The 13,968-nt window shown below is 47.5% G+C and overlaps 4 protein-coding genes across 4 annotated transcripts; 1 reads left to right on the top strand and 3 right to left on the bottom strand.

The window, feature by feature from the left end:
• Positions 1 to 71: 71 nt before the first annotated feature.
• On the top strand, positions 72 to 3,449 carry BC939DRAFT_526472 (protein-tyrosine phosphatase-like protein; the record flags this gene model as incomplete). The annotated part of the gene is made up of 7 exons (XM_051561366.1): positions 72 to 107; positions 193 to 358; positions 535 to 695; positions 789 to 917; positions 1,011 to 1,317; positions 1,423 to 3,330; positions 3,429 to 3,449. 6 exons carry the CDS (start codon positions 72 to 74, stop codon positions 3,096 to 3,098), a joined length of 2,475 nt encoding a protein of 824 aa, XP_051415387.1. The 3' UTR covers positions 3,099 to 3,330; positions 3,429 to 3,449.
• BC939DRAFT_526471 (DNA-binding protein) lies at positions 3,289 to 5,060 on the bottom strand (the record flags this gene model as incomplete). Its single annotated transcript, XM_051561365.1, has 8 exons — positions 4,944 to 5,060; positions 4,801 to 4,827; positions 4,640 to 4,690; positions 4,452 to 4,564; positions 3,846 to 4,356; positions 3,681 to 3,739; positions 3,429 to 3,560; positions 3,289 to 3,330 (listed from the first exon to the last, which is right to left on the bottom strand). The coding sequence occupies exons 1-8, from the start codon at positions 4,966 to 4,968 to the stop codon at positions 3,289 to 3,291; spliced, it is 960 nt and encodes a 319-aa protein (XP_051415386.1). The 5' UTR covers positions 4,969 to 5,060.
• Position 5,061: 1 nt separating this feature from the next.
• BC939DRAFT_442599 (uncharacterized protein) lies at positions 5,062 to 5,932 on the bottom strand. The gene is made up of 2 exons (XM_051554412.1): positions 5,520 to 5,932; positions 5,062 to 5,369 (listed from the first exon to the last, which is right to left on the bottom strand). Exons 1-2 carry the CDS (start codon positions 5,606 to 5,608, stop codon positions 5,108 to 5,110), a joined length of 351 nt encoding a protein of 116 aa, XP_051415385.1. The 5' UTR covers positions 5,609 to 5,932; the 3' UTR covers positions 5,062 to 5,107.
• A 2,190-nt stretch (positions 5,933 to 8,122) lies between these two features.
• On the bottom strand, positions 8,123 to 8,272 carry BC939DRAFT_381551 (uncharacterized protein; the record flags this gene model as incomplete). Its single annotated transcript, XM_051551761.1, has 1 exon — positions 8,123 to 8,272. A coding segment is annotated over one exon (150 nt), but the record flags the coding sequence as incomplete, so codon positions are not given.
• Between the last annotated feature and the right edge of the window lie 5,696 nt (positions 8,273 to 13,968).

Raw genomic sequence — 13,968 nt, 5'->3', positions numbered from 1 at the left:
TCACTTGATCTTTGATGGCGCACCAGACCTGGAGATCTGGGTAAGCACAGCGACCTTGACACAGTGTCAACATGCTGGAGAAGAAGTCGCGTATTTTACAGCCATGCGTGCATATCGCAGGCCCTCTATCTATCCTACGCTTTTGGGGGTTGCCTATCAATTAACGCCGAGAACCTAAACTGCATGCACTAGATTTCATATCATACTATCCACTCGGTCGAGAAGGGCCTGCCGACGGTCTTCAATGCCTGGCCACTCCATGTCCGGTGCTACAACTTTGTCTTTGTCACCCTTCTCTTCCAGTCGGAAAAAGATGTCACGGATGTGTATGAGAGCATACAAAAGTTGACCTGCGTCAGTAAGTGACCATTCCCTCTAATGCATCATTAAGCTCTAGCCTGCCTCGATTATCGCCAGGAAGCTAGCCTGCAGTGGCATTGAGGAACAACGTTGATCAGTGGCTCGTTCCTGGCTGTGGTTCACCATTTCTACGTGGGCTGACCATCATCAATCGCAATCGCTCTTCGGCCATAGGCTCGGTCGAGCAACTATACGCATTTTTCTACGAGCCCAAACCCCCATTCACGACAACGGACGGCTGGGAGATTTATAGTCCGCAAGTTGAATACAGACGTATGGGCGTCGGATCCAAGAATATCTACTGGCGTATTTCAGATCTGAATGAATCCTTCGCTGTAAGTTACTCTCGTGTCTGCACTTCTTTTGGCAAAACCGTTTGTTGGCTGCAATTAATTCATATTTTTTCCTATACATTCGCACCCTTGCAGTTTTCGCCAACGTATCCGCAGTATCTCGTAGTACCTCAAAAGATCAGCGACGCTGTCTTGACTTATGCCGCCAAGCACCGGAGCAAGGCCAGAATCCCAGCATTGAGTTATCTCCACTGGAACAATATGGTGAGCCAAAACGTCGTGTTTTGAGACGTCCTCCTGCAGGCAACGGATCTGCTTCTATAATCGTGTGGCTAAGTATCGACTTTTGCCTCCAAGAAGGCGTCCATCACTAGATCGAGCCAACCGATGGTTGGTCTTAAGCAAAATCGCTCTATCCAGGACGAAAAGCTCATCGAGGCCATTTTTATGAGCAATGTGCCTCAATCTTCTACCGGAAATCCAATATACGGAAGTACTGCGACAAATCTCATCATTGACGCTCGGCCCACTGCGAACGCCGTCGCGAACACTGCCGTCGGCGCAGGGACGGAAAATATGGAGAACTATAGGAACTGCAAGAAGGTGTACTCTGGGATTGACAACATTCACGTCATGCGCGACAGTTTAAACAAATTGGTCGAAGGTAAAACCCCTGCATGGGTTTGCAGACGCCCGTTCTTCTTACTCTTATCATATGTACCTGTGGACCTCACCGCTAACTCATCGACTCTCCTTTATCCACCCACAGCACTACAGGAGATTGACACTAAAGGATCCGTTTCTAAAGTCGCGCTACAGAAGTCTGGCTGGCTGAAGCATATTGCTGCGATCATGGAGGGCGCACTTATGATTGTTAAGAATATTCACGTCTGCAACTCACACGTGTTGGTACACTGCTCCGATGGCTGGGATCGCACTGCCCAGTTGACGTCAGTCGCGCAGATTTGCCTTGACCCTTTCTACCGGACGCTACGAGGCTTCCAGGTCCTGATCGAAAAGGAGTGGTGTTCGTTCGGATTCAAGTTTCTGGACCGTTGTGGCCATCTCTCCAATGACAAGAACTTTGTCGCTCTATCTGCCACCAATGCTGCTGCCAACACCTTTGCCAACGTCCAGAACAAGTTCTATAACAACAAACACATTCGGGAAACCAGCCCTGTCTTTCAACAATTTCTGGACTGTGTTTTTCAGATCATGCATCAGAATCCTACTCGGTTCGAGTTCAACGAGTACTTTTTGACTCAGCTGCACTACCACGTGTATTCTTGTCAATTCGGCAATTTTTTATTCAACTGCGAAAGGGAGCGACGACAGTATATGGCCAACACAAGGTTCGCTTCCATATGGGACTTTATCAACTCGGACAAGGAGACCTATTTGAGCAAGGATTACGAACCGAGCGCTGACAAGGCGCGCGGCGGCGACGGTGGTGTTTTGTTCCCGGATGCAAAGTCAATCAGGTACTGGGCGAAGCTCTTTGGGAGGACGGATGACGAACTCAATACGCTCGATGACAACATGAACATCAGCAACCCCTTGAACGAGCGTATGACTCCAGAGATGCTGGGATTTGGACCAAACTATGCCGAATCAATATCATCTACAGACGTAGAATATTCGACAGATCAGCGCAGCAATTATGACCCGTTGGGTATCGGCTCCAGTCCAACCGTGCCTCGACCACGTTCGGGGTCTAAAGCGAACAATGGGTTTGGAGGCGTATCGAACAGCCCCAGATTGACCCCAGAGACTGACGACTCTTGGCAAAAGGGTGCGGACATTCTTACCTCCAAGTTGCCTGCAGCTCTGTCGGGAGCGTTCGTTGATTCCTTCAGTCGACTTACGACCTGGTATTCGTCAACAGGCACCGGTTCTTCATCGACCACCTCATTCGAAGAGGGCTCCGTATTCAGAGACTTGCGATCGAGCTCTGCAGGTCCTCAACCTCGGTCAGCTACCCTTGGTCGCAGCAATAGTAATCGACGCCGACCCCCGGTGGACAGGGAACTGAAATCGATCTCGGGCATGCCAACGGTCGGTCTTCAAACTCATAGCGCGTCGTCGAGTCCGAAGCACAGTCTGGCAGATCTGACGCTAGAGCACGAATTGAACCAAAATTACCCGTACCTTGGAAAAGAGAGGGATCCATTGGGCGCTGGGGGTGCCAGTATCAAGTCTTTGCCAAACGGAACGTCGCCTTCAACAGTCTCCTCCCCATCTTCATCCTCGAAGGGGATCTCCAGTACACATCAAACAGGCAACACAACCTCTCCGTCTACAGGGACACGGACACCCCGATCGCCATCGCCCGATCTGGCAACGATCTTACCCGCCAGTGGAATTGCGGCAGGAACGGAGAGTTCCGTTCCAGAGCCTGTCAAGGAGCCGGCAAAGGAATTGCCCCACCCACTTTTTGTAGAATAGGAACATGCAGAGGGTTACCACGATCCGCATTAAACAGCATTGCAATCAAAAGAACGATTTCTCGCTGCAGTCTATCAGGAACACAATACAATATACGCATACCCGGTGCCTCACACTGATCTGTATTCTATTAGACCGCGTTGGCAGAAACGAGGCTTGACTGTGTTTATATCCGTTTCAAAGAGACGATCTAATTCTGAGGGCTGCTAAACTCTTCGATATAGAGCTCCACCTACATTGGTGAATAAATCACAGCAAGTTAATACTATCGTCAGAGCGACTAACAGTTCACATTTTTTTTTTCTCCAATACTGGCAAGATTCGAAGTACCTGTATATCAGCGATGTCTATAGTCTTGACGGGTATAATCTTTCGGTCTGGAGAAGGTTGAGCCGCAGACGCTGAAAGCTTTGATCTCTCTGTAGTCGCGGCAGCACTGATCGGTGCCCATGGAAAATTAGGCTATTGCGATGGTACACAAATTAGAGATTGAGTATCCGGCTCACGATTAGTAGGGCAATCAGGATGCGGGGCAAATTATGTATCCGCCACTCTGGTATCAGAGGAAACATGCAACAATACCTTTGCATCTGGACCAGACCCTGCCGCTTTCATCTCAATCACGACTGTAAATGAGCAGTCTACTTCCAAAGAGAACAGAAAAAGTCGCAGGCAGCAGAGGTCTTTGGTGAGCCTTTACTCTCCTCGTAATACAATCGGATAACAAGTCACCTCGATAGTGCTTACCATCTGCGAGTGGCTTCAAGTACGAGTCGCAGACGCTGATCTTCAGCAACATGGCCCTCAACATCCACTGTACATCTGTAGTTAGAGCTATCGAACCGCCAAATCTTGGCGCCTCCCTCGCTGACTCCGAATTATGATAATGATTATGCTGCTCCTTTTGCATGTTCGCTTTCCCGCGCGAAGGATTTGGATACAGGGGCTCGTCATCCGCATCATTTCCAGTATCCACGCCATTCCCGTAGTACTCTTTATGCGAGTCAGTTCTCTCTTTGTCGCTCATAGGGCGATTTAGGTCTCCTGGGCCTTCAATGACTCTGCCCTTTCCTTTGAGGTCGCCATCTGAACTAGTATCGTTCTGTGATTGATAATATGTACTTTTGCTGCCATGGTCAGTTATTTGGTCCAGGATGCTGTCATCAAAGGCTCTTAGCATGCTCATTTCAAAGACGAAACGGTCGATCGCTTTGCCGGTCGGGTCTAATGTCACGATGCATATCCGATGAACCGTATCCTATATTACATTACAGCACAAAAACGCGTATTATTAACTGTGTTCGCAACTGCTCGAGCTGAAGGTGTCAATGCAGGATATTTCTCAGTACCGACCTTGTGCAATTCCATACGAATGGATCGGACGATCTGCTGAATGTATGAGACAAGGCCGGGATGTCTCGCGGTCTTGAGAGGACATCCATATTTCTGCGTCGACTCAAAGAGCTCTATGGCCAACATATTGAAAACGAGTCAGCGATGAATAGAGAGAGCAAGGCAAACACGATACGGCGTTGGTTTACCTGGTGGATAAATGCCGCGTACAAAGAGTATCAAATGGATGGCGACCTCAACTTTTTGTCGGGCAATGGACAGCGGACGACGTTAATAAAAAAGAATATCGAGGATCGGCAGAGAGAATTGATGTATTTAATCTATACACTCATAGGCCATCAACGCTTACGGAACTCGCTCATGACATCCGCCAGAACTACAAAAAGATTCATAGACAGAAAGCAAAAAAGGTGAGCACTTTCAGTCTCTTTCCGATGCTTCCACTATGATGAACATGACTGACAAAGTTGAATGTCGGTTCATTTCCATTACCTACGCGCCCACCAAGTTCATTCATTGCATGTCCCAGCTTGATTCCACTGCTACTGATTGTTCAATGCTTTTGACGCCGGTATGGTATGGTGCAGAGTTGAAGTGAACAGAAAACAGAACGCCTTTTGCCACCAATTTCCTATTTTATTTTACTTTTTATTTTTTCAGACTGCTGCCTGCAGGTCGCTTGCTCCTTCGGGTGCACTTCCTTGTTCTTCCTCCTCCCCTTCTTCCTCATCATTGTTGGGCAGGTTGAGCTTAGTTTTAATCGTCCGTATCTTGCGGAAGACATGATCCAAATCCGTCTGCAGCTCCTTGATCAGTTTCGTGTGCGCTTCGAACTTGGGATGCAGGTCCGCCCACTTGACCGTCGAAAACTCGTTCAAGGCCGAGAGTGATGAATTAGCCTTTTGAAGAGATAGACTCCTACAAAGAGATAGAGCAATACATTTTAATTAGCAATGGACAATTTCGAACGGTCGGTCTGCGATTCTTGAACCATGGACCTGGAAGGGCAAAAGGGAGGGTGGGGGATATGGTATGGAAAATTAAACTGGGTGGACGCGAGCATGTTACATTTCATTCTGGCGTCGCTGAATCTCTGCGATCTCTGACTCCGGCAATGTTCCCAGGAGCTGTGCTGCAAAAACATGTGAGGGCTCCATTGCAAGAGGGATGCGATGTAAATGAGTGAGTGTGCAGAGAAAAGACAGCAGCGAGGTTGATGCAAACTGGGCTAAGCGCGTTCAGCAACGCGGCAATCCGAAGCATTCGGCCACGTGCCTCCCTGGGCATTTGGAAACCTTGGGCCCCAAGTCTTAGTCCCAAAACAGCTTAAAACTCGTTGCTTGAAGCGATCAGCTCCTCGGATGAGTAGATGCTGCTCATCGCGAACTTTTGAACAGCGATCCTTGGATCGTTTTAAAGTGGGCTGCAACCAACTCAGCAGACAAAAAGATTTTGACTGACTGACATTTACATGAATTTCGTGCGAGCGGCTGTTGAGTGTTTTGTTAGGCTCCACTTTTCTTTTCACTCCGCGCCTATACCGTTGAAATGGCTTTCAAGGTATGTAGCCATGTGTATTCCATCCGCGGGAAGTGCTTATATCCTTGGCCAAAAGCACCCTATCAGATCGATTTTCACTGCGATATTCTATCGCTTACAATGAAGTCAGCAATACTAGAGAGGGATCTTTATCTCCAGGGCAGACGGACACCTTATAAAGTGGTTCCCGTCGAAACTAACAAAATGCTAAAGTTCTCTGGCCATCTTTCTTGGGCGGTTCTCCTGGGTCATACTAGATTTCGATCTTTTTTTTCGAGTAGGAGTGCCTCCTGCCTGGACCGATGCCGTGGTGGCGCTGAAAAGTCCTGCTCCCTCCCATCTGCACCACGTAAAGGTACTCTTCTCTGCTCGTACGTACTATATAAGTCGATATAGTGCATCCACTATGTCGTTTGCGATACCCTACGTGTCGAATGGAACAGGCTTCATGCCCCGAGTACTGAAGAAGTCGGTGATGCGCACCCTAGGAGATGTAACAGAACTCATTTAGCGACGTGCTCCTCACTAAAGTCATGACTGATAACATGGGTGCGAGCGCAATGTCCAAGATGTGAATCATACCTGCTGACGCTCGGGAGGAAGGTGAAGGCAAACTCTGTCTAGATGGCATGGAGTTGGTATTGGTGGTGGCGAGAGGAATGGCAACAAGAAGAAAGCATCCAACGCTTATCGATCACTTTGATTGATGTGTATAATAGGCTCCTCCAGCTGGGACTTTCACCAATGATCCGTTTCTGTAATCTATCATAGGGTGATCATTGTGATTAGAAAAGACGTATCATGCTTCAACATGCCACTGATCAAAAGTCTATCGATCAAGAAAAACTCGATCAAAGAAACTTTTTTGTTGTTGTTGCGCGAGAGCGATGAATTCTCGCGATCTTAATAGCTGTGGATGATTAGAAAGGAGGTGGAGGTATACTACAAAGAAGGAATTGATAAACGACCTTCTCCCTCCCTCGATCCCATCCAATGCCTGCACTTGATGAATTTATTTATTTTATTTTTTTGCGTTCTTTCGCGTGCATGCCATGCAATCTGAAGACGCTACTTGAAAGCCCTAGGTGAGGGTATTGAAACGATCTTAGGAGGTAGGAGCAGTGTCCAATAGAAAACGAGCGAAATGGCGACAAAGAACGCGGCTGTGCTTGTGTTGCAGCGTATTTCAGGTTCGCTAGAGCGAGGGCCAGGCGTGGTACGGACGCGTGGATGCGTGGACTTTGATGGGGCGAGGCAAGAGGGGAAGACGTGGATGGTGGGACAAGAAAGAAAGGGAGGAAAGGGTTCTTTTTTTTTTTTTTTTTTAATGTAGTTTTACCAGGCAGCCTCGCATGCTCCCATGCACACCCTGCACTAATCCCAAGGCCCCTTTCAGAAGGAAAAGCTATTGTTTGCAAGGGGGAACCAAGAAGCAATTCTTACTGAGGATTCATTCCGATTCACAAATCATCTTTACCATCGCTTTGTCCCTCCTGCCATGGAACTCAATGATTCTTTAACCAATTATTGTATATTGAGATGTCTCAGCTTACAGGGTTGTCAGCACCTTTGCATAAAAAACGCGCTGCTGCTTCGCGCATTTTTATATATTAGAACGCCAGTTCTCTTTCTTGACGATAAAAAGCTTTCAAGCACTTGCTTGAGGTACTTGTGGAACGGCTATAACAAGACGTTTGATATACTGTGCTGTAGATTTTCGATCTATTTATTATCGTGCCCATCCTTGAGACCGACGGCGTCTTGCAAAGATAGCTATTTATTTATTTATTTTTTTGTTCCTAGGGCAGGCTGCGAAGGCCATAAAAGGCGCTGTTTACTGAAAGGAGGCCATATAAAAGTGCGCTTCAGGAATGAACAGTTTATCTTGATTAGCGCGGCTCATGATAGAAAAGAAAATAGTTTACGCGCTTTGGAGATGATTATCTTTATGGAAATAGGCCAGTAAATATGTAAGTTATATGTATGATAGTAGAATAAGTCGCAAAGTCTCTCGCTCAACGAGAATGAAAGCCGCTCCACTCTGTTTATCTCTTTCTATGTGCTCATTACGAGTCTGCCTTGGCTTTGGGGGCCTTGGGCGGCAATGGAGGCACGGAACCCGGGTGTTTAGCTCTCTTGTGTCGCATTAGATCATGATGCCTTGTGAATTTCCAATGGCACTCGTCGCAGGGGAAGGGTCTTGCTGTTGTATGGGTCAAGATGTGCGAGCGCAGATTGAATGGCCGTGTGAATCTTCGCTGGCACACCGGACAGACATGGGTATCTGTTATCTCAGGGACTTCGGATGGATCAAGTAGGTGCTGAAAGTGAAGTTGCTGTGGATAGTGTTGAATCTGCGACCTTTGCTGCTGCTGCTGCTGATGTTGATTTTGACTCTCATGAGACGGACCTGGTTGCCGGAACTGCGAAAGATCATAACGAAGATGATCAGCAGCATAGGCATAGGGCGAATGGGATGGTAAAGCAGAGTTGGCAGAGCGGTAGGCGAATAATGTCCCAGGAGACGGTCGACTACGGTCGTTATGCAGTTGAAAGTCTGTTGCCAGTGGTGAGGCGGGTATAGATATAGAATCCTTGTGAAATGGCGAAGCGTAAGGTTGAGTCGATAATGGGGACGAGAGCAGCGACGAAGTTGCAAAAGATGATGGGATAATCAAAGACCTTGGTCGAGCCCTCGATGGATGTGAAGGATTATGGTATGCCGACCACGAATCCTGCATGTCATTGAGCCGGCCATATGAATGCCTCGACTGGCATTTTTGACTATCGTGGCGGCCAGGGCTAGTTGGCGATTCTGTAGGATCTTCGTAATCGCAAAGAGCTTGGTATGGGGAAGCAGTACTTGCAATGGCTGCTTGGTTTTGGTCGTCGCTTGGGAACATGTCAGAGCAATTGCACGTGTGCGGTAGCTCCGTCGGGGTGACCGTTGGAGCTATTGGAGATGGGATTTCGCGCTTGATCGTGTCTGGGATAAGAAGAGGTGAGCCTGTGTTGGTGCTTGCGTCCCTTTTCGTAGCCAACAGGGGAGTGCGATCGTCCGAGTTGAAGTACATCATTGACTGGATATTATCTGGCATTGAAGAGGTGATGTGGTTCATGGCGAAGGAATCGTCAGGACCAAAGGGGTGTTCAGTGTTGTTTGAGGCAGAAATTTTGGACGGAGAGCGGTCAGGGCACGAAGATGATGCCATGGGCTGCGGCTGCGGCTGCGGGTGCTGCTGTAGTTGATTTTGAGAAGAAGCACTGCAGTTCTGCGGGATCAAAGAAACAGACGACGAGCCAAGAGAAGTGCCCATAAGATCGATCGCTTGCGCGTTCTGACCTTGTTGGATCTCCTGCTTGTAGGCGGAAGTTGAGTCGGAGAGTGAGCTGGAGAGGCTGCTGAGGTCGATTTGCGCCATGTCGCGCAGGAGTTGTTCCTGCTGCCTCTGTTGGTGTTGATATTGTTGGAGCTGTTGAAGCTGCAGGAGTTGCAGTCGTTCGTGATGATGCATCAGCAGAAGTTCATCTTGCGAGCTATCGACACCCAGCAGATTATGAGGATAGGCAACGGGCATAGGTGAAGGAATAGAGACGGAAGCAGGCAGCTCGCTTGAAAAGAACATGGACATAGGCATGTCCAGAATATCCATTTCGGCTCCAGATTCCGGAGAGGAGAAGGGGGAGGATGCACAGGAGGAAGTTGTGGACGAGGAAGGGGCACTCGAGGGAGGAGTGTGAAATGCTGTAAATTGCCTAATGACGTTCGGAAGAGAAAAGGATTAAGAAGAGATGGGATATGTGAGTAAAGAAGTGTCCTTGTAACGTTGTAACGGAGATGCTTTATTTCATCTGATGCACCGTGTTGGAATAAATGGAGTACGTTCAGCTATTGTCGAGGCACGCTTCAGCTGAGTTTCATACATGTTCTGGATCGTAGCAATACGCGTAATCTTGATCCAAACAAGTGGCGATTTGCTGATAGGGATGTATGAGGAAGGAGAGATATCGGCGTGGAGGCAGAAAGTAGGATTGAACAAGGGCGGATACGTGAAGTGGCAAGAAAAATCAGGAACGAACGTTGCAGGAGAGGAGGTGCTATGAACATGAGCACGTCAGAAGGAATAGAGCGAAGCAGATTGGGAAGGAGCAGATTCTGTTATAATTTGTACCACATAGTTTTTTATGCCTACAGGCTCCGAAGGAGTAAGAGAAGCGAGTGTGTCGTTCCACGCTCCGCAGACCATACCAAGCACCGCGTCGATCCTCGACTTTGCATCCTGAAGGGTCCAGTCGATGCAGCGCCGTTCATCTGCGGACTTGGCTCTTTTTACAAGAGTGCTTCAGACTGAGGAAATCGCGTCCAAAGAGTAGCGGCAGCTGTTTCCAGCTGATGCCAAACGAGAAGGAAGGGTGCGCTACGGAGACGCGAGGTTCAGACACATACACACACTCAAAATAATAATAAAAGGGAGCCGCATGTACGAATTAATGTGAAACCCCGCAGGATGCAGGGCAAACATATTCGTTGGACGTAGAGCCAGCGTGGCTAGCGTGCGGTGTCTACTTGAGATCTAACCCCGGCTAGAACAACTTTCTCTTCTTTTATTTTACTTCGGGCAAAGGTGAGCATATTTGAACGGATCCCTGGATAGACTGAAAGGAAAAAAGACCAAGATCCCGAATGTGTGGTAGGAAGAACTGCAATGGATTAGGTGTTTTGGAGTACTTACATGAGTGTTATAGTGCTGATGTTCTACAAAAAGCGAGTCGTTGCAGGAAAGAGTTTCTGTGAACTAGCTCTGGGTGATGTTTTCGTAGATGCGTGCTTTGCGAGCGAATGTGAACGTTCAGAAGAAAGGGGTAGGGTGATAAGAAGAGGTGGTACTTTTGGTTGGTTTCGCTGTCGAATTGGTTGTTTAACTGGTTGGATTGAGAGAGTCAAGATGAGTAAAGGACGTTGCGGAGTCTGCGCCGACTTATATAGTTTTCGACTGTCATGTCGAGTCAAGGATTGTCAGGCCTGTAAAGCTAAAGAGCAGCGTCAAATGAGCAACACCTCGAGTTCCTCCGTGTACAGCAGACAATTAGGTGGTTCATTGAATGAATGGTCGCTCTATTCAATCGATCGTCAGCCAGCAAACGTGTGTCTCTATTGTCACTACTCATTCTTTAAATAAACAAAAGAACAAGGTGGCCCGCGGCGTCAACTACCGCGTCCCATTTGATTTAAAATCAAGACTGCACCGCCATTTTCGAAGGTACAGTAGACTGGTGGGCGGAAGTGTCTTCGCACGTATGTCTGTCAATTTCTTTTCGTCAACTGTATCTATTTTACTCAATGCGGAGCATACGAGTTTATGTTCGATAAGATTAGGATACGATGTTGCAGCAAAGCGACATGGATGAGTAATCTGAGGGACAGCACGCACTCGAGCAAATGCTGAGGTCCCGTATAACACGAACGAGGCCATGGATACTCTCGGCGATCAACCCAGGCACGCAGGCCCCATCCAGAAAGGCAAAGGACGCCTTCGCAAACCCGTTTTGGATGAAAATACAGGCGGCGCGTCCGGAGGACGGACAAACAGACTCCGCCGCCTCCTAATTGCTCCCATGGGTCTAATATCATTCGGCCTGCGATTCCGCACAGAATAGGGGATTTTCAAAATCCCATCGGGTATCTCCTTGGCAATTGCCTTTCTTGGCCAGCATAGTTCGGCTCCTGTTTGCGAGCCTTCCTCGCAGGTGTTGATGTCTGTCAGATTAAGCACAGAGCACTTTTAACTGTATTACAGCACCCTTACTCTATTACGTGTCATCCTCAGACGAAAGTGCAATTAAATAGACAGCTACTAATAATAATCAATGTACAAATGAGGAAGCAATCGATCGTCATTGCGCGCGCTCATGGCCGTGTTTTCCAGCGTCGTTCCCTCCACACCGACCTCGCCCGAGTGATTTGCCTGATTTGTATTGCTCCTCAAAATGGCTATTTTCTGCGGTTTCCCCTGTGTCAAGTGTCTAATGGATGACCCTCACGGGCCATCCTGTAAACAGGCACACTGCTCAAAATCCTAATGCAACCCTATATATGATCGAGTCTGCTGCACCTCCCCCGTCAAGGTCGACTGCATTAACTTTTGGTCCTGGGCGCCAAGAACAAACACGCATCCTGTATGCATCTAATCGAAAGGGAATCAGGGTGCTCAGAAAGCCTAGATCTTGTATATCTTCGCTGCTTCCAGCCATAAAAATCAGCAATGGAATGTCTATGCTTCTTTGGTAAAGTCGACGCTCCAGTATTCGCCGACCAAGACCAGGGAGAATGCTTGGCTTTTCTTTTGTTATTCGTAAATTTTCCATGAAATAACATTGACCATGTATTCTTTGGAGAAGGATTGCTCGGCAACCCAGAATCTATTTTTTGCCGTTCTAGGCAATCAATTGCACTGCATACACACATTACGGTATGCACGGCCTCGGCTACAGCCCAGAGTGTTCAGTGAAGTGCCCATCTTGGCTCGTTTTCATGCGTGGCTCCACACCCAGCGCTATAACGTCTCTCTTTTTTTTTTTTTTTTTTTTTTTTTTTCCTCCCTCTCTCTTGTCGCCTCATCGCCAGCCATGCGAGTTAATGTTCCGTGTGGCTATCGTTTTCTATTTTTGTGAAGACAACCCCAAAGTCCAAATTGAACTACTGCGCTTCAGAGAAATGCTTCAAAGCACAGGGCACTACTATCAAGCGTTTTGAATGCCCGTCTCTAATCCTTAACACCTGACGCAAGTGAATCACTGACGGGATCTATGAGCAAAATAGTAAACGCCTTTGTATGTCGGGTAATTAGGACCATGATGCTGATTCTATGCCGAATAATATTTTCTCCTTACGATCTTGCCGATTGTCAATGCGCGGTCAGCATTTTCGTGTAAAGCTATGACATCGAGTGTCCAAGCACGGATTGCCTGAGGAGAGCCCCCTTTTTGGATCGTACACGACTACGGCACTCGCACGCATGAGCATGACATTATTTTCATGGCGCCGTAAATACTGTTTGTGGCTATGATGCTAGTTTTTTGCGGGCCCGACAATCCCGAGAAAATTAATTTAGACAAGCCGAGTGCCGTCTACGGACACTCCCACTGCTCATTTCTCTATTCGAGTAGCTTCTTTAGTTGCATCGGATGATTGGTTAAAGTAGTTCCCTTGCAGAGCTTCGCAATACTAGCTAGATTCTTGTGGTTCCCATCAGCAAGTGATTCGATAGTACAGCAGGACAGCGCGGGAAATCGAAAGAACGAATAAATGGTCAACTGGATTGTTGCACTCCAAATAAGACGTGTCTGAAACCGTACCTGAAACGACCGCAATACGTAAATTATATTGAGACAATCCTCCAATACGCTTAATGGCAGGATATATCGTTATTATTATGACCTATAGTTGGTTTGAGCGCGTCCAGGAGGATCCCTCATGAAAAAAATCGTCGACAAGGACAGATCGAACAGAGGCTTTACTATACCCATGCACTCAGTAAGCCTAGAATAACAACAACTCCTTTGGTCTCTTTTTTTCAGCATAGTTTTCTTTCGTATCCGAAATCTCTTTTTGCGGCAATCCCGGAAATGCTATTAAAAAAATTCCGACCTGTCGTCGTCGTGTTCCACGTTTTCGCAATATGCACACAACGATGTCATGCATCATTTTTATTAGGCGTCTGCTCATGTTTTTTATTGTAGAGCAGTTTTTAGAATTTAGAATTTTGTTACAGCTGGCTCTTTCACAAGACGGTGCACAAGTAAGCGGCGGAGCATCGTTGAAGTTCGCAGGCAGTCAAAAAAAAAAAATGCGCCACATAAAACCACGATCGTGTGAAGATAAAGACTTAAAAAGGCATAGGATAACATGGTAGACTTCCAGTTGAAGACAGATACTCTTCAGCGTGCTCCATTGAGAGATCCGTGTAAGTAAGTTTTG

Source organism: Gamsiella multidivaricata (genome assembly GCF_025024155.1).
Source record: "Gamsiella multidivaricata strain RSA 2152 chromosome Unknown BC939scaffold_12, whole genome shotgun sequence".
Taxonomy (NCBI): domain Eukaryota; kingdom Fungi; phylum Mortierellomycota; class Mortierellomycetes; order Mortierellales; family Mortierellaceae; genus Gamsiella; species Gamsiella multidivaricata.
Note: the sequence above shows the minus strand (reverse complement) of the source record. Positions and strands in the feature narration are given on the sequence as shown.

Coding starts and splice junctions, on each gene's coding strand:
- BC939DRAFT_442599 (XM_051554412.1), bottom strand. CDS start 5,608: ATGGAGCCCTCACATGTTTTTGCAGCACAGCTCCTGGGAACATTGCCG. Junction 5,370..5,519: donor CAGCGACGCCAGAATGAAAT/GTAACATGCTCG, acceptor ATCTCTTTGTAG/GAGTCTATCTCTTCAAAAGG.